This window comes from Mobula hypostoma, chromosome 20, assembly GCF_963921235.1.
Source record: "Mobula hypostoma chromosome 20, sMobHyp1.1, whole genome shotgun sequence".
Classification (NCBI taxonomy): Eukaryota; Metazoa; Chordata; class Chondrichthyes; order Myliobatiformes; family Myliobatidae; genus Mobula; species Mobula hypostoma.
In genome coordinates, this window is record NC_086116.1 from 42497626 (window position 1) to 42518229 (window position 20604).

At 42.1% G+C, this 20604-nt stretch overlaps 1 protein-coding gene across 1 annotated transcript in view; it reads right to left on the bottom strand.

The window, feature by feature from the left end:
- itih2 (inter-alpha-trypsin inhibitor heavy chain 2) overlaps positions 1 to 20604 on the bottom strand; it is a 106012-nt gene that overhangs the window by 27533 nt on the left and 57875 nt on the right. Inside the window, exons 10-13 of the mRNA XM_063072734.1 lie at positions 17791 to 17959; positions 13248 to 13373; positions 8792 to 8973; positions 6462 to 6647 (exon numbers count right to left, since the gene is read on the bottom strand). Of these exons, the coding sequence (XP_062928804.1) occupies positions 6462 to 6647; positions 8792 to 8973; positions 13248 to 13373; positions 17791 to 17959 (663 nt within the window). The remainder of the gene's footprint in view (positions 1 to 6461; positions 6648 to 8791; positions 8974 to 13247; positions 13374 to 17790; positions 17960 to 20604) is intronic.

Consider the following 20604-nt stretch of genomic DNA (forward strand, 5'->3'; position numbering starts at 1 on the left):
CAGAAACTGCTGATCATCTGGGATTTTCATGCACAGCAGTTTTTAATGTTTACAGAGAATGGTGTTAAAAACAAAAAAAAGACACCCAGTGAGCAGCAGTTCTGTGGGCAAAAACACCTTGTTAACAAGAGAAGTCGGAGGAGAATGGACAGACTGGTTCAAGCTGACTGGAAAGTAACAGCAGCACCAATAACCATGCGTTACAACAGTTGTGTACAGAAGAACACCTCTGACCACACAACACATCAAACCTTGATGAGGATGGGCTACAGCAGCAGAAGACCACGGCAGCTTCCACACCTGTACCAATAAAGTGGACACTGAGTGATTGTAGTCAGTCTCAGAGTAATATTCTGCTGTTCATCATCAACTTGGCATCCTCTTCCAATTCACAATTAAGCATTTATAAATTGAATTCACCTCGTAGGGTTGACTGATCACTGCTGTTAAGCCCCACCTCTCATTCATCCCATTAGGATTAATTGTATTTCTTAATCCTTTGTTTCTTATTATTAGACTTACTAGTATTTCAATTCCTGTCTTTTTTCCTCTGAATTTCACTGAAACCTTCTATTGAAACCTGTTTGGTTAGACTGTTAAGATCCATATGTCCTCACGTCAGTGAAGGAGGCTATTCAGCCCATCAAACCTATGCTGACTCCCTGAACAATCTCATTCCCCACTTTTTTTGTGAATAGATAAGGTAAACCAATGGAAATATAGGAAGCATTTGATAAGGCGCCATGGAAAGTGTCATTCAATAAAATGAGGGCACCTAGGATTATAGATAGTAGCACGATTACTCGAGTCAAGTATGTTGTTCTCCTAAACGTTGTCAACTGGTGTGTCCTCAAATGGCTCTGGAGGCCAATCCGGGATGTATGTATGCTGGAGCAGTGTGGGCACGAATACTGTAAGTGGCGGTTCTGGCTAATGGTTGGGCCTTTTGTCGCTTTGGATTGGAGATAACATATTGAATGGGTGATGGGCAGAAAACAAGAATAGAACACTCAACAATACAGCATAAGAACAGGACCTTCAGCTCTCCATGTCTGCGCCGAACATGATGCTGTTTTAAACTGCACGTCTGTCTGTACACCGTTTATATCCGTCCATTACCTGCCTGTTCAACCATCTGCCGAAATGCCTCTTAAATTGTTCTTGTTCTTGTGAAAATGCCGCTGAGGGCAACATCCCATGCATTATCAATCAGGCCATGTCACCCAGGGACTTGTGCTAATATTGTTTTGTGACTATATGTGCTGTGTGTTACTGTACTGTATATACTGTATTTTGCACCTTAGACCTGGAGGAATGTTTTATTTAGCTGTATACATGTGTAGGTTAAATAACAATAAACTTGAACTTGAAGTAAACACAAAAGATTTTGAAGATATCGTAAATCTTGAAGAACACATAGAAAATGCTGGAGCAACTCAGCAGGTCAGGCAGCATCTATGCAGAGGAATAAACTGTCTATGTTTTGGGTCAAGATCTGAAAGTCTCAAAGTTCTGATGAAGGGTCTCGGCCTGAAATGTGGACAGTTTGTTTCTATTCATAGATGCTGCCTGAGCTGGTAAGTTCCTCCAGCACCTTGTGTGTGTTCCTCTTACATGCAGTACTTGTATCAGATCAGCTCTCAGCCTCTGATGCCCCAGAGACACAACCCAGGTTTGTCTAACCTCTCCTTATGGTGAATCCTTTCTAGTCCAGGCAATGTCCTGGTGGATCTCTTCTGCACCTTCTCCAGACCACCAACATCCTTCCTGCCATGTGGCAGCCTGAACTTCATGCAATACTACAAAATTGACCTAACCTAAGTATTATTCATGACTCCCTGATCTTTATATTCATCACCCCAACTGCTGAAGACAAAGATGCTGGACGTCTTCTTTACCAGCCTCTACCCTTGGGATGCCACTTTCAGGGAACGATGGACTTGCATCCCAAGATCCCTCTGTACATCAAGAAGTAGGAATAATTGGATCTCTTTCGCTCCGAGAGGCTGTGACTGATGTGGTACCATAGCGATAGGCTTTGGGACCCCAGACGTTCGCGAACCATGTCTTTAGACGAGGGTATTGGATCTAACAGTGCTGATTATATGAAACTGGATGGAAGTGTGAGTTCTCAGGAGGACGCAGAGAGATTTAGACTGGCTGTGTAAAGTTGCCAGGGCATTGCTGGTGGAATACATTGAGAAATATTTGTGAAGTCATCCACTTTAGTAGTTAATCTCAAGTTAGTATATGATGACACATATGTACTTCGTTAATAAATTTACATTGACTTTGATTTATGTTAACTTTAGTAGAGAAAGTATAAACCTGGAGGCTTTTTTTTGTATGATGTGAAACTGAAACATGTTGCTGTTCAGAGAGACCTGGGTATTACTAGACTCATTACCAGAAGCTACATGTTTTACAGCATGTAATATAGATGGCAAACAGTTTGTTGAAGAGGATTTTAGTTCAAGATTAAAGGGATTAAAGATAATTGGAATTCTATGGGGCTCTGGTAAGGTTTCACCTGGGACATTGTGTTAGAGAGTATGCAATAAAGGTTCACCAGACTGACTGGTGCGAAAATTGTCCTGAGAGTAAGCAGACCCGGCTGATCCACTCAAGTTTAGGATAATGAGAGGCGATTTCACTGATTGAAATAAAATTCTCATGGAGACATTGGAGAAAGTGCATATTCGTGAATCTGGAGAAGCACACAACAATCTGGAGGAACTCAGCTGTTTAAGTTGCATCTGTGGAGGGAAATAGACAGTTAACTTGATGAAGGGTCTCGACCCAAAACACTGACTATCCATTTCCCTCCACAGATGCTGCGTGACCTGCAAAATTAACCCTAACCTGCCCACACACCTTCCCTCTTGCCTGGCTTCACTTATCACCTGCCAGTTTATACTCCTTCCCCTCCCCTCACCTTCTTATTCTCCTTTCATTCCAGTCCTGATGAAAGCTCTCAGCCAGAAACATCTACTATTTATTCCCTTCCATGGATGCAACCTCTCATTATAGCATATGCCCTCTAATTCAGGCAGCATCCTGGTAAACCTCTTCTGCACCCTCTCCACAACCTTGACATCCTTCCTATATTGGAGAGACTGGAACTGAAATGCACCTGGATAGAGATAATAAAGCTGTAACATAATTTCCGGACTTTGGAACTCAGTGCCTCGACTAATAGAGGCAAGCACTCCAAATGCCTTCTTAACTAGCAGATCTAGCAAGCTGACAACACACTGTTAAGTCTAAATATTTGCTTTCAATTTCATAGGACAGTACGGCGCAGTACAAACCCTTCAGCTCACAATGTTGTGCTGATGTTTTAACTTATTCCATAATCAACTTAACGCTTCTCTCCCCATAGCCCCCCAATTTTCTTCAGCCAAGTACCTAAGAGTCTCTTAAATATCCCAAATGTATCTGCCTCTACTACTACCACTGATAGTGTGTTCAATGCACCCACCACACTGTGTTAACAAAACCTACCTCTGACGTCCCCCTATACTTTCCTCCAATTAGAAGAATGTCCTCTTATATTAGCCATTTCTGCCCTGGGAAAAAGGCACTGGCTACCCACTCTATTTATGCCTCTTATCATCTTTTACATTTATATCTCAATTACCAATTTCCATGAATTAGTTTTCACATAAATCCATCTGAAGTTGCTTTGCGATAAGGAAATTGTCAGTGATGGGGAACAGGATTCCACTAGAAACACACAATGCATTTAAAGTTCAAAGTTCAAATTATCAGTGTACGTACATTGTTAGCACACACAAGCCTGAGATTCATCTTCTTGCTGGCATTCACAGTAGAACAATGAAACACAATAGAATCAATGAAAATCTGCACACAGGAACTGGCAAGCAACCAATGAGAAAAAGAAGACAATCCATGTAAATACAAATAAAAACAAATCTTCATAATAATAAATAAATAATCAGTCAATAAATACTGAGAACGAGTTGTAGAGTCCTTGAAAGTGAGTCCGTAGGTTATGTTTATAGTGCACTCAGAATTAGTGAACCCCTCTCATTCTATATTTCCTTAATCAAAACTGATTTGTTATTTGTGGGTTTACATGTCTGCAATACAAACATCTTCATGGAACTCCACACAAAGGAGTCTTTAAACCTTTATCTTGACCAGCTAAGTGGAGTGATTGGATCATGTTGTCTTAACCTATATTCACTCAAAACTCTTGAATTATGAACTCCATTCAAAGGCAAATTCAAGATCGATGGAGAGCATACTCAGGTATTATCCCCTTTCCTATTAAATAATCATGAAGACAATTGAGCCCCGCTTACTGAACTTAGTTTCATCTTCAACTAACTACAGGCAGATGATAGAAACAGATCTGATTACGATTCATGTCCAGTCAGAATCAGAATCAGGTTTATTATCACCAACATGTGTTGTGAAATTTGTTAACTTAGCAGCAGCAGTTCAATGCAATACATGGTATAGAAGAAAAAAAAGTAAATCAATTACACTATACATATGTTGAATAGATTAAAAATCATGCAAAAATAGAAATAATATGTATTTAAAAAGTGAGGTAGTGTTCACAAGTTCAATGTCTATTTAGGAATCGGATAGCAGAGGGGAAGAAGCTGTTCCTGAATCGCTGAGTGTGTGCCTTCAGGCTTCTGTACCTCCTTCCTGATGGTAACAGCAAGAAAAGGGCATGCCCTGGGTGCTGGGGGTCCTTAATAATGGATGCTGCCTTTCTGAGACACCGCTCCTTGAACATATCCTGGGTACTTTGTACCCAAGATAGAGCCGACTAAATTTATGACCCTCTGCAGCTTCTTTTGGTCCTGTGCAGTAGCCCCCCACCCCATGCCAGAAAGTAATGCAGCCTGTCAGAATGCTCTCCACAGCACATCTATAGAAGTTTTTGAGTGTTTTTGTTGACATACCAATTCTCTTCAAACTCCTAATGAAGTATAGTCGCTGTCTTGCCTTCTTTATAGCTGCATCGATATGTTGGGACCAGGTTAGGTCCTCAGAGATCTTGACACCCAGGAGCTTGAAACTGCTCACTCTCTCCACTTCTGATCCCTCTATGAGGATTGGTATATGTTCCCTCGTCTTGCCCTTCCTATAGTGCACAATCAGCTCTTTCATCTTACTGACATTGAGTGCAAGGCTGTTCCTGCGACACCACTCCACTAGTTGGCATATCTTGCTCCTTTATGCCCTCTTGTTACCACCTGAGATTCTACCATCAATGGCTGTATCATCAGCAAATTTATAGATGGTATTTGGGCTATGCTTAGCCACACAGTCATGGATATAGAGAGAGTAGAGCAGTGGGCTAAGCACACACCCCTAAGGGGCACCAGTGTTGATCGTCAGCAAGGAGGAGATACTATCACCAATCTGCACAGATTGTGGTCTTCCGGTTAGGAAGTCAAGGATCCAATTGCAGAAGGAGGTACAGATGTCCGAGTTCTGTAACTTCTCAATCAGGATTGTGGGAATGATGGTATTAAATGCTGAGTTATAGTCGATGAACAGCATCCTGACATACGTGCTTGTGTTGTCCAGGTGGTCTAAAGCCGTGTGGAGAGCAATTGAGATTGCATCTGCCGTTGACCTATTGTGGTGATAGGCAACTTGCAATGGGTCCAGCTCCTTGCTGAGGCAGAAGTTCAGTCTAGTCACGACCAACCTCTCAAAGCATTTCATCACTGCAGATGTGAGTGCCACTGGGCGATAGTCATTAAGGCAGTTCACATTATTCTTCTTAGGCACTGGTATAATTGTTGCCATTTTGAAGTAAATGGGAACTTCCGCTGGTAGCAGTGAGATGTTGAAAATGCCCTTGAATACTCCCGCCAGTTGGCTGGCACAGGTTTCCAGAGCCTTACCAGGTATTCCGTCGGGGCTTTCCGCCTTGTGAGGGTTCACTCTCTTTAAATACATCCTATCATCAGCTTCTGAGACAGATCACAGGGTCATCAGGTGCAGCAGAGATCTTCACAGCTGTAGTTGTGTTCTCCCTTTCAAAGCGGGCACAGAAGCCATTGAGTTCTCCTGGTCGTGAAGCATCACTGCCATTCATACTATTGGGCTTTGCCTTGTAGGAAGTAATGGCTTGCAATCTAATGGCTGAGTATGTAAAATTTTGCCCCAGTGGACGGATTAGTAAAATGGATTAGAAGATACCTGATCCAGACCCCTTTATCGAGTTAATGCATCTACACAAGGGAGTATTTGAAATGACCAGAGAAACAGCAGTGGTCCATCAGTCAGAGGATCCTGGTGCTGGTTGATTGTAACTGCAGCTAAATGGTACGGAAGAGTTTTGAACTTAAGAACTGATGAGTAATTATTATAACACATTCAATATTATTACTCGTTTCATTAAGTGTATCTTTTTTCACAAACAGCAGACATTGTATTAAGATCAACACACTGTTTAATATACTTACTGAGTTTGCTGTCACCAGGCTTTGTAAGATTGAAGGATCCTTGTTTGTCAGTCTTCCTGCAATAATTAGTTCAGAGCCACTGAAGTACTTGTCAAAGGTCTTTTGTGTCACATCGGTTACGTTTTCACCACCGTAGTGCATCTCAATCTGCCTCAACAGTGGAGTGGCGACCTCCTCATAGAAATCCTGTCATTGACAATGAGAATCACAGCCAGATAACTTGCACCTAAACCGGAGTGCAGTATTATCGTGCGGTGTTAATTCATTTCTCTGTGACAAATGGCAGCTTTTTGGAAGCACTGATTTCAAGGTGATATTTCCATGGAAAAGTGGATTACTGAGTGCCCCTTGGAACCATCCACAACCCGAGACTGTAAAAAAAACTGCAGCGGGTTGTGGATGCCGCTCAGTACATCACAAAAACCAGCCTCCTCTCCATGGAGGCAGTCAACATCAAAGATCTCACCCACTCGCTCTCCCACCAAGCAGAAGATACAAAAGCACACATCATCAGGCTCAAGGACAGTCTCTATCCCACTTTTATAAGACCACTGAATGGTCCCTTATGTTTAAGGGGAACATGAAGGGGAATTTCTTCACGCAAAGGGTGGTGAGAGTGTGGAACCAGCTGCCAGTGGAAATGGTAGATGCAGGTTGGATTTCAAAAATTAAGTGAAATTTGGATAAGTACATGGATGGGAAGGGAATGGAGAGCTGTGGTCTAGGTGCAGGTCATTGGGACTAGGCAGAATAATGTTTAGCATGGACTAGATGGGCCAAAGGACCTGTTTCTGTGCCATAGTGCTCTATGACTCCATGACTCAATAAGACCTGTTCAGGTATAAATGGGTTTGGCCTTTTGACTGTGGAGGGGGAGACGGTAGAGTGTGGCATTCTGCCCCAATGAAACAATGGAAATCAAGTCCAAATAACCCAATTCTTGTCCATGCAAGTCCGAATAACCCAATTCTTGCCTGCATCCCTCTTCAAAATCATACAGGATTCTGTAGACGTTGGAAATCCAGAGCAATACACAAAATGCTTCAGGAACTCCACAGGTCTGGCAGCATCTATGGATGGGAATAAACAGTTGATGGTTCAGGCTGAGACCCTTCATCAGGACTCATCAGTCTGGTTATTCCCCTCCATAGATGCTGTCTGACCTGCAGATTTCCTGAAGCATTTTGTGCATACCTCTTCTGAAAATCTTGAGAGTTAAACTTATTAATCTTTTCATCAATTTCTCCAATAAAATTATATTAATAAAACATGTGCTGCTGTATATTATGAATCTAATTAGGGGGAATGAATATAATTTATAATTTATTACATTAAAGAGGACTATGTTAGCAGAGTGATTCAGTTATTGGACTAATAAGCAAAGATCTGGACCATTGATCTGAAACATTTCGAAGCCCATTGCTGACTAAACAAATCTGGAAAGAAAACCCTAATCTGATATGGTCACTATGAAGCCATAGATACTCATGTAAACTCACAGGTCTCCTGAATGCTTTCACAGAAGGTTATTTGCCATCCTTAACCTATGCATAAATATATGTCTACATACAAAGTGGTTGACTTTTAATTGTTTTCTGAAGCAGACCAGTAGGCAACTCAGTTCAGTTTGAGGTCTGTCAGGAATGGGGAATACTCTCAGTGGCCTCTTTATTGGGTACACCTGTACACCTGCTCATTAATGCAAATATCTAACCAGCCAATTGTGTGGTAGTAACTCAATGCTTAAAAACACGCGGACATGGTTAAGAGGTTCAGTGTTGCTCATAACAGATATCAGAGTTGGGAAGAAATGTGATCCAAGTGACTTTGACCATGGCATGACTGTTGGAGCCAGACGGGATGGTTTGAGTAACTCAGAAACTGCTAATCTCCTGGGATTTTTCAGGCAGAACAATCTCTAGAGATTGTAGATACTGGTGCAAAAAACTGAACAAAAACAACGTTCAGTGAGCAGCAGATCTGTGGGTGAAAATGCCTTGTTAATGAGAGAGGTCAGAGGAGAATGGCCAGACAGTTTAAGTTGACAGGAAAGCACTTAATAAAATGGCCACTGAGTGTATGTGTATAAGTGCGTCCACATTCAAAGTGGTTGACTTTTAATTGTTTTCTGAAGTGGGCTAGTGGGCATCTCATTTTGAGGTCAATCAGGGATGGAACTGCCCACAAGAAAGTAAGCAATATGTGCACCCCTCTCACCATCTGTCCATGAAGGGAGAGGGTGAGAGTCAATGTAATTTTTCTAATTGGGCTCACAACAGGGAACGGAGAAGCTGAAGAGAAAGCTGAACTGTTACTAGTAGGATTATTACCTTCAGTTGGCTGGATGCATTGACATTTGCCTGGATGCGCCGAGCTTCCCCTCGGTTTTCGAGGGCAATCCTCTCCAAGAAGTCATAGTCCACGTCAAAGCCAATTCCGAGGCAGAAGAGGGAGAAATTTTCTTGCATGTGTCTCCTGACGTTCTTCTGGATGGTACTCAGTTTAATTTCACCTTCACATTAAAGAAACATAGTTCTACCTCACACAATTCTTTTTTATGTAGTGAATGTAAAGGAAAATATCTCTGGAGGCAACAGGGGGACCGAGCTAGTCAATTGCAGGCTTACATCTTCAGTGACTCAGGTTCAATCCTGACCAAGGGTGGAGTTTGTACTTTCTTCCTGTGACTTGCTCTGGTTTCATTGAGTAAGACTGCATGGAAACAGGCCTTTTAGTGCAGCTCCCTAGTCCTATCTGATGGCATTTGGCCCATATGCCCCTAACCCTTCCTATTCAGGGACCTGTACAAGTGTTTGTTTACATTGTTATTGTAACTGCTTCAACAACGTGCTCTGGCACACCAGTTAAGATGTGTTAGTTGATATGTAAATTGGCCACCGTAAATTTCCTCTGGTGTTTAGGTGAGTGGTAGAATCTGGAGGGAATTGATGGGAATGAAGGAAGAATAATAAAATAGAATGGATTAAGTTAGATAAGCAACACACATAAAAAATGTTGGCGAACGCAGCAGGCCAGGCAGCATCTCTAGGAAGAGGTACAGTCGACGTTTCGGGCCGAGACCCTTCGTCAGGACTAACTGAAGGAAGAGCTAGTAAGAGATTTGAAAGTGGGAGGGACAGAGGGAGACTGGAGAAGGGAGAGGATCATGGGATGGGAGGCCTAGGGAGAAAGAAAGGGGGAGGGGAGCCCAGAGGATGGGCAAGGAGTTATACTGAGAGGGACAGAGGGCAATAGATAGATGTTTAATGATAGATAGATAGATGTTTAATGAGCCTGATTTTGTACTTTGTGAATGTATTATAAATCTGACTATTGGGCACTGCACTGTGAAACTTCCTGCTGACTCTCAAGCACATCAGCTTAATGGTATATCATTCAATGGGACAGTGTTTGCAGTTGTTTACTGTATCTGATGCTTCTGGTGAGACCCAATGTAGATTGAGGGACTGCTTTATCAAGTCCTTTCACTCCATCCATCACAAAAGGGAGCCTTTCCCAGTAGCCACACATTTTAATTCTACTTCTCTTCAGTCCATGTTCTCCTTTACTGCCACAATGAGGCCACTCTCAGGGTGGAGGAGCAACACCTCATATTCCATCTGGGTAACCTCCAACCTGACAGTGTGAATACGATTTCTCTACTTTCAGGTAATTTCTCCCCACACCCCATTCTCTCTTTTTCCATTCACCATTCTGGTTCCCCCTTACCCCTTCTTTTCTCCTCATCTGGCAATCACCTCTTTTGGTTCCCCTCCTCTTTTCCATTCTCCGACAGTCTACTCTCCCCTCCTATTAGATTCCTTCTTCTTCAGCCCTTTACCTCTTCCACCTATCACATCTCAGCTTCTTACTTCATCTCCCCTCCTCCATCCATCTTCCCCCTCACCTGGTTTCACCTCTCACCTGCCAGCTTGTATTCCTTCCCCACCACCAACCTTCTTATTCTGGCTTCTTCCTCCTACCTATCGAGTCCTGATGAAGGGTTTTTGGCCTGAAGCCATCTGTTTATTCCTCTCCACAAATGCTGCCTGAGTAACTGAGTTCCTCCAGACTTTGTGTTTCTTGTTCAAATGTAGAAAGTGATTTACAAACCCTGCCCATACAACAAAAACCCAATCTGTTTATTGTGTTGATTGATATTATTGATAGACATTCAACATGAGAGTGAGTGAGAGAGAGATAGTGAGTGAGGGAGAGGGAGTGAAAGAGAGAGAGGGAGTGAGAGAGTGAGAGAGAGAGTGAATGAGAGAGGGAGTGAGAGAGAGAAAGAAAGAGAGTGAGAGGAAGAAAGGAAAAGAGAGAGAGAAAGAGGCAGAGAGAGAGAAAGAGTGAGATTAAGAGTGATAGTGAGAGAGATTGAAAGAGAGTGAGAGTGAATGAGAGAGAGAATATTTCTGAAACTGGGTGACAGTCTTAGAATAGGAGCATGGGCCATTTTGAAGAAGAAGGAGAAGAAGGAAAAAGCTCTTCCCTCAGCAGACTGGAACTTGCTATCTCAGATGGCTATGATGTGAGGTCGCTCATTGAGTCCATTTAAAATTCTGGACATTAAGTGGATCATTAAATTCGGGGGAGTGCAGGAAAATGCCAATCAGGTTGAAGGTCAGGCATAGTTTTGAAGAATGGCTGAACAGGCACAAAGGATTGGAGTCTGCATCCTACTCCTCTTACGTTTTCACAGGCCCACTCACATTCCTGGAGTGTTGCATTAATTACGCCGGCATATATCCAACAAAAAGTACATGCTTGCACAAGAAGTACTGTTTGGGAGAGCGGGCAAGGAAGTGACAAATTAGGGAGGTGTCAGGTTATGTGCTTTAGCAGGAAGAATAAAGTTGTAAACTGTTTTCTAAATGGAGGAGATAATTCAAATATTGGAGATGTGAAGGGACTTGGAATTGCTCGTTCAGAAGTTGCTAAAGGTTAACTTGCAGACTGAGTGGGTAGTAAGGAAGGTAAATGTTATATTAGTTTCAAGAGGATTAGAATATATGTAACTGGGTGACCGTCGGATCTTATTCAGTATCGTTAAAAGTGTACTTAGGCATCCATCTGAGTAATGCTAGAATAGTTGTCTGTGCCTTTAATGGAGATGGTGATGTCATTACGCATGTGCGAGATAATGGGGAGACCATTTTGTTTCTGCTGAAGGTGCTGTTAGGGCATTGGAATTGAGTTCCTCCCTGAGTCTGGGCATGGTGAGGAAAGGTGAGCATTAATTGACGATATCCATGTGAATTCATTTATGCTTGTTGGCGAATTGAGAATATCGGTAATTTGACATGTTTTACATGTGGATGCTTTAGATTTTCACGAGTAAAGGCATCGACGCTGGATTGCGTGGCTTGGGCCAAGTTCCTCATTAGCCAAGTAGGTCAGTCTTCCTGTAATTTAACTACCAGGCAATACCTTGTAAAAGTTGTGCCAAGGTGTACCTTTTGTCTAACTTTATTGTATCAGGACTGATTGTGCATGTAACTGCGTAGCGTGAATGTTTAGTCTCTGTTCAGAAGTTCAGCACGTGTGTACTAAAAAGTAGTAGACATCTTAGATGAGATGTATTCGCTTACATTATTCATTGCTATGTATAAGATACAGGGTTGGGGAGATTCTAATGTTGTTTGTATTGTGTTCCTTCAGAATTGCCACTACCGTATTAGTCCGTATTAGTTCTGGTATTTTTATACTGCATAGGCAATTCTGTCCATACACGAGGGTGTGGATCGAAAGTTAAACTAAGATAGTAATGGCAAGAACTGGTTGTAAATTCATTCCCTTTGTTTTGCGACCCTCTTCTGGCACTTAAGCTTCTAAAACAGATAAAGGAATTAAAACCTGAAAAAAGTATTTGTTGTCCTGAGTGTGTACTTTTCCCCAGGCCACATATAAAAGCAAGGATGTAATGCTGAGGCTTTATAAGGCGTTGGTCGGACTGTATTTAGAGTATTGTGAGCAGTTTTTGGCCTTTTATCTGAAAAAAGATGTGCTGGCATTGGAGAGGGTCCAGAGGGGGTTCATAGAAATGAAACACTTGATGTAGGAGGAGCATTTGATGCCTCTGGTTCTGTACTCAATGGATTCAAAGGATGAGGAGGGATGTCATTTAAACCTACTGGATACTACAAGTTCTGGATAGAGTGGACGTGGAAAGGATGTTTCCATTTGTGTTTTATTTTTTGTGTTCTTTGCTCCTTTTTGCCATTTGCACAATTTTTTTGATATCTTTTTCTTTGAATGGGTTCCATGGTTTTCTTTGTTTTGTGCTGTCCATAGAGAAGACATATCTCAGGGGTGTATACTGCATACATACTTTGATAGCTAAATGTACTTTGAATCTACAATCTGAGAGCACAGTCTCAGAATAAAGGGATGTGCCTTTAAAACTGAGACGAGGAAGAATTTCTTTAGCCAGGAAGCAGTGAAAGTAGTAAATCTGTGGAATTCATTGCCATATGTGGCTACGGAGGCCAAATCATTGGGTGTATTTAAGGCAAAGATTCATAGGTTCTTAATTGGAAAGGCTAAAGGTTATGGGGATAAAGTGGCAGAATAGAGTTTAAAAAGAAAACAATGATTGAATGGCAGGGAAGACTTGATGAAGTCTATTCCTAAATCTTATTGTCACATGCCCTGTTATGGATAAGATGGGACAAGATGTGGTGTATAAAAGCTGCTAAAGAATTTAGGGCCAAAGTATTTGCTTCTGTGGTCTGGACACTTTTCAATTTGATTATTAGGTATTTTTTGTGTAATAAGTATACTCACCCACAGTGGGATCTCCATCTGAAACCATAATGATGAGTGATACAGATCGCGGATCCAGCTGGCCATGGATATCAGCGTGGGTTAATATCTGAATGGCTGAGAGGATTGCTTCATTGATGTTTGTTCCTGATTTAAAACAAAAAAGTTTGGTGAATAGGAACACAAGAAACTAAGTGCAGGTGTGTGCTACCTGGTCCCTAAAGCCTGCTCTACTATTCAATGGACGATCTCTGCTGGCCTCAACAACTCTTCTCTGTCAGATTTTCATCACCCTCATTTACTTAATACTTGTCTACCCCCCCTCCCCTTAAATATATCTGATGATCTGGTCTCCACCACCCTCGGGGGCAGAGAATTCCAGAGACTTACCATCCTACAAGAGAAGAAATTGCTACATACTTCAGTTTTAACTGCCAGTCTCTTATCTTCTGGCCATATTCCCTCCCTTGTTCCTGACTCTTTCACTGGTGGAAACATCTCAACATCTACCCTGTCAAACTTCCTGCTGCTCTCTGAAACATCAATCATGTGCTCACCTAGACTCAGTCCTAATAGATTTCTTTCTTGTCAGCCCTTTACCTCTTCCATGTATCACCTCCCAGCTGCTTACATCATCCCCCTTTCCTCACCCACCCATCCACCTACCTTCCCTGTCACCTACTCTCGCCTATCATCTACCAACTTGTAATCCCTTCCTACCCTCCACCTTCTTATTCTGACTTTTGCCTCTTTCCTTTCTAGTCCTGATGAAGGGTCTCAGCCCAAAACATTGACTGTTTATTCCTCTCTGTCGATGCTGCCTGACCTGCTGAGTTCCTCCAGCACTTTGAGTGGGTGTTGCTCCTTTGGGTCTTGTATGTTTGAACATACCATACGCCTTTGAGGAATCTATGGATGTGGGCCCCAAGATCCCTCCCTCTGTTCCTTCACACTGCTAAGAATTCCTGCCATTAACCATGTAGTCTGCCTTGAAGTTCAACTTTCCAAAGAGTTTAACTTCACAATTTTCTGGATTGAACTTCTCAGACCAGCTCTGCATTCTGTCAATGTCCCAGCTACGAGAACCTTCTACACAATCTACACAACACCACCAACCTTTATTTAATCTGGAAACTTGCTAACCCACCCTTCCAATTTCTCATCCGAGTTATCAAAATCACAAACAGCATGGATCCCAGAAGAGATTCACATAGGCCACCAACATCCAGACAGAAAACACTCCGTCTGCTTCCACCTTCTGCCTTCTGTGGGCTAGCTAATTCTGTAACCACATAGCCAAGTTTTCCCGATACAATGCCTCCTGATTTTCCAAATGAGCCTTCCATGGGGAACCTTATTAATTATCTGCCTTTTGATACTTTGGCCTGATATAAACTCCATTTGCCCAACTACTCAGTCAACAACTCAAATAAAAGAAAACATATATTTAAAACTCTTGAAATGACAATCAGTGGAGTAAGTTGCAGGTTAATTGGTGCATTAGTTCTTTACTTTTAAGTTAATTGTCTGAAAGCCTATTTTCCCTTCTTTCAGTGGCTGTGATACAAATAGATTTACACCACACATGTATTAGACAAAGCCCCACCTCTAGCAAGAGAATATATGATTATGGTATTCAAAGGTAATACCATCTTTGAATCTTCTGCCATCTACATACCGTGCTCAGCAATGTTGTCAACAGTTAAAAAATCCTCTAAATCTATTAATTAGATTTTGTCATAATAACATGGTAAATTATGCATAGATCTATCTTCGTGGCAGATTAATACAATGAGATCTTTTTAATCTATCTGCTTATATAGAATAATGTTTGAAACTAATCACCATGAACAATGCCAAAAATGATTCGGCTATTTAAAAAAACATTGGAAACCACTTTTAGAGACAATAATATGGAAAATATAAACAAGAAATGCTCTCTGAATGATTCAGTGGGGTTATCCAGTAAGTAGAAGTTATTTTGGGCTCAGCTGTGTTGTTGTCCAAGCAGCCGATCTCAGCTCTTTGAAAGAAGAATAACAAGCCTCAGGTTTCTGAATTAATTGGCATTTTGCTCCCATTGGTTTGTATGTATAGCTAGAAGATGAGCTTAGGAGCAGATTCAGTTGTGGTTCCTACATAATTGGAGTAGTTATCATCATTTCCAGGGTTCACAATTGAATAATGGCTATTTGAATAAAGGGCTGGAATAGAGTCATTATCTGCAGATCTTTAAAAAAGAAAGAAATGTAAATGGACAGAGATTTCTGGTGTAGAAAAACTGAAAGATAAACACTGATATTTAATGACAAAACCATCTCAGCCAATGAGATGGAAGTGGTAGTGGAATATGAGTCAGAGCAGATTATTGTTTCAAAGGAGAGCTAATTTAAAGTGGGGCCAACAGCATTTCAAAAGTTCTCCCTGTTTAAGTAGGATAATACTTTTCAAATGTGGATAGGATGTTTCCCATGGTGGAGGAGTCCAGGACAAGAGGGCACAGCCTCAGGATAGAGGGGTGTCCATTTAAAACAGAGCTATGGAGAAATTTCTTTAGCCAGAGGGTAGTGAATTTGTGGAGTTTATTACCACAGGCAGCTGTGGAGGCCACGTCGATGGGCATGTTTAAGGCAGAGCTTGATAGGTTCTTGATTGGACACGGCATCACAGGTTACGGGGAGAAGGCTGGGGAGTGGAGCTGAGGAGGGGATAAAATGATCAGTCAAGATCGAATGGCGGAGCATACTCAATTAGCCAAATGGCCTAATTCTGCTCCTATGTCTAATGGTCTTACAATTTCTCTTAAAATAGGGAATAGATAGAAAATAGTTACATGTAAATTAATCTCACAGTGAGGTTACCAAACATGGTTAGCAGGAGAAATATGTTATAATCTCTACTCTACTGGTGTAGCTGTTGGATCTATATACAGCCAATAAATAAACATATCAGAATCAGGTCTATTATCATTGACATAGATTTAGCCTAGAGCCGTACAGCACAGTACAGGCCCTTTGGCCCACAATATTGTGCTGACCTTTCTGTGATCCTCTTTCTGCTCAAAACGATAATTTGAAGTAACAAGATTAAAATTGACAGCGGTTTGTAGATCTTAGACAGGTAAAGGCATCATGTGACATGGAGAAGCTGTGGATAAACTGGCATTGAACTAAAAATATGCCATAATCTGAGTGAACGGCCTTCTCCAAGTAATGTGCTCCTATGCTGCAAATTTAAAAAAAAAATAATTAAATGAATAAATTAACATTCTGGTCATTAAAGTTACCGGCTTTCACTACTTCCTCTGATTATATTTCAGCAAATGTTTGATCCAATTCAATAAGGTGTTTTTTGTACTATTTTCCTCAGTTGATTTTCCAATAATCTCTGACGTGGCTTTGTTTGCTTCAGTTAACATATCATAGTTTTTCAATATGACAGCAATCTCCTTATCTAGATTAAAGTGCAGCATCTGCCTGTTCAGTAGAGGTACAATTGAATTGATTCTATCTATTGTTTTATTAAGTTGCTTAATATCATTTCTGAATTGCTCACAGATTAGGTTCCAATGTTTCTGAGTGCGGACAGTCAAGGGCTCACCAAGCTTTTTTCTGTAACTCATCATGTCACTTCTGATACATGGAGTGAAATTTGTTGTTTTGCAGCAGCAGTACAATATGCAACATAAAAGTTACCATAAGTTACACAAATAAATACAGTGCAAAAAGTGACTCTATGAAAACTACTTTGTTATTCCTCTTTTCCACTATTTATTTATTTTTTGTAACACGGTAATTGTATGTCTTGCACTGCACTGCTGCCACAAAGCAACAAATTCCACAAGATACGCATTATCAGTGATAACAAACCTGATTCTGATATGCTTATTTAGTCATAGTCATACTTTATTGATCCCGGGGGAAATTGGTTTTCGTTACAGTTGCACCATAAATAATTAAATAGTAATATGTAAATTATGCCAGGAAATAAGTCCAGGACCAGCCTATTGGCTCAGGGTGTCTGACCCTCCAAGGAAGGAGTTGTAAAGTTTGATGGCCACAGGCAGGAATGACTTCCTATGACGCTCTGTGTTGCATCTCGGTGGAATGAGTCTCTGACTGAATGTACTCCTGTGCCCAACCAGTCCATTATGTAGTGGATGGGAGACATTGTCCAAGATGGCATGCAACTTGGACAGCATCCTCTTTTCAGACACCACCGTCAGAGAGTCCAGTTATTGACTGTATATAGTTCCAACAGCAACAATTGCGGAAAAGAGACTATAAAATAACTCTCCTGTTAATCAAGTTTGGTAACCTCACTGCTCGAAGTGCCTGAGATTATACACATATTTGTCAATGATTTTTAAATGACCACTTTAGTGATGCCTGTTAGTGGCACAGAAAGCAAGTTCAAACTCTAGTCTTCTAAATCTTGCAAATGCTGCATGTTTAGTTTCCCTTTTCTAAGAGCAGATTGGGTCTATATCCTTTGGCTGAAGTTGAATCCTGAGACTAGCAGTGAGTCACTTCGTGCTTTCCGTACACATCCTCAAGGTACCCACCACCATTGGGCTGGATATTCTCAATGTATTTTTTGGCCTCTGCAATCTGGACAGGTGTGGCTGGAACCAGGTATTGACTCCAAAACCGGATGTTGTGGTTGAAGTCGATGATGGTGAATTGGTCCTGAGGACGCAGATCATCCAGGATGGTTGCCATGGCTTCAACAGTCTAATTGTGAAAAATGAAGAATACGTCAAAAATACATTAGAGTTTGCATTGTAATTGGCTTCAGATTCCCACAGTTCTCATAGACTCACGGAGGAAGGCATTTCACCACCACTGGCCCTCAAGTACCCTATCCATACCAATTCTTTTTCCAAGCCCTCAGCCTGGAGCTTTGCATATCACGTTGTCTCAAAGTCAAAGCCAACATGAATTTATTATCAAAGTAAACTTACTATCAAAGTCAAAGTCAAATGCTCATCTAAATGTTTTTTCAATGTGAGACTACCTGCCTCCACCACCTCCTCAAACATCATCAAGGTAAATAATTCTTCCTCAAGTCCCTTCTATATCTTCTCTCCCTTCTGTTAAATCTATGCCTTTGGGTCATAGACACCCCTCCAAGGGGATGTTTTTCCTCTATTTATCCTAACTGTACACCTGAACACCTACGCTCTGTCTGCCAGAGAAAGCAGGATCTCCCAGTGGCCACACATTTTAATTCCACCTCCCATTCCCATTCTGGCATGTCTATCCACGGCCTCCTCTACTGTCAAGATGAAGCCACACTCAGGTTGGAGGAACAACACCTTATATTCCGTCTGGGTAGCCTCTAGCCTGATGGCATGAACATCGACTTCTCTAACTTCCGTTCATACCCCATCCCTTATTTATTATTATTATTTTTTCTCTCTTTTTTCTCCCTCTGTCCCTCTCACTATAACTCCTTGCCCATCCTCTGGGCTCCCCTCCCCTTTCTTTCTCCCTAGGCCTCCCATCCCATGATCCTCTCCCTTCTCCAGCCTCGTATCCCTTTTGCCAATCAACTTTCCAGCTCTTAGCTGCATCCCTCCCTGCTCCTGACTTTTCCTATTATTTCAGATCTCCCCCTCCACCTCCCACTTTCAAATCTCTTTCTCTCTCTTCTTTCAGTTAGTCCTGACGAAGGGTCTCAGCCCGAAATGTCGACTGTACCTCGTCTTATAGATGCTGCCTGGCCTGCTGCGTTCACCAGCATTTTTTATGTGTGTTGCTTGAATTTCCAGCATCTGCAGATTTCCTCATGTTTACCTGATAATTTTGCCTCCTCTATTCCAAAGAACACAAACCAGCCTATCCTGTCTCTGCTCATAGCTGGAAGACTCAGGAAACGTCCTGATGAATCCTCTCTGTACCCTCTTCAATACCTCCTGGTGAATCCTCTCTGTACCCTCTGCAATATCTCCTGATGAATCCTCTCTGTACTCAGTCCACTACCTCCTAGTGAACCCTCTCTGTACTCTCTCCATTATCTCTAGGTGAATCCTCTCTCTATCCTTTCCAATACCATTGTATTCTTCCTATGGTGTGGTGGTGAGAACTGCACATAGCACAGGCTGCCCTTGGCTTAAGAAACACTTGACTTGCGGACACTCCTATATGCTGATGAGGTCCCATGATATTATTAAAGACAGTTGTTCCTCCGAATGGCAGAACTAGTTTCCTCCACTCTCAACAGGAATTCTGCAGATGCTGGAAATTCAAGCAACACACATCAAAGTTGCTGGTGAACGCAGCAGGCCAGGCAGCATCTATAGGAAGAGGCGCAGTCGACGTTTCAGGCCGAGACCCTTCGTCAGGACTAACTGAAGGAAGAGTGAGTAAGAGATTTGAAAGTGGGAGGGGGAGGGGGAGATCCAAAATGATAGGAGAAGACAGGAGGGGGAGGGATGGAGCCGAGAGCTGGACAGGTGATAGGCAGAAGGGGATACGAGAGGATCATGGGACAGGAGGTCCGGGAAGAAAGACGGGGGGGGGTGACCCAGAGGATGGGCAAGAGGTATATTCAGAGGGACAGAGGGAGAAAAAGGAGAGTGAGAGAAAGAATGTGTGCATAAAAAAGAGTAACAGATGGGGTACGAGGGGGAGGTGGGGCCTAGCAGCCTCCAACCTGATGGCATGAACATTGACTTCTCTAACTTCCGCTAGGCCCCACCTCCCCCTCGTACCCCATCTGTTACTCTTTTTTATGCACACATTCTTTCTCTCACTCTCCTTTTTCTCCCTCTGTCCCTCTGAATATACCTCTTGCCCATCCTCTGGGTCACCCCCCCCCCCCCGTCTTTCTTCCCGGACCTCCTGTCCCATGATCCTCTCGTATCCCCTTTGCCAATCACCTGTCCAGCTCTCGGCTCCATCCCCCCCCCCTCCTGTCTTCTCCTATCATTTTGGATCTCCCCCTCCCCCTCCCACTTTCAAATCTCTTACTCACTCTTCCTTCAGTTAGTCCTGACGAAGGGTCTTGGCCTGAAACGTCGACTGCGTCTCTTCCTATAGATGCTGCCTGGCCTGCTGCGTTCACCAGCAACTTTGATGTGTGTTCCTCCACTCTCTTTACTTTTGGTAATTGTTCTTTCATATCAGTCTGATATGCTTTTAATGTTGTTCATTACAATACATAGAGGTATCATTCCCATATTGAGTGATGTGTATTTCCTGACTCATGGACAAAATAGATTTCAGTACAACCACAAGAACAGAACCTGTTTATTATCCTGGGACAACTGGTACTCCGATTGTAGCCTAACTAATGATTTATATCGTTGTACCACATCTCCCTGCTCTTATATTCTTTGTCATACAATAATAGAGCACTACAGTACAGAAGGAGA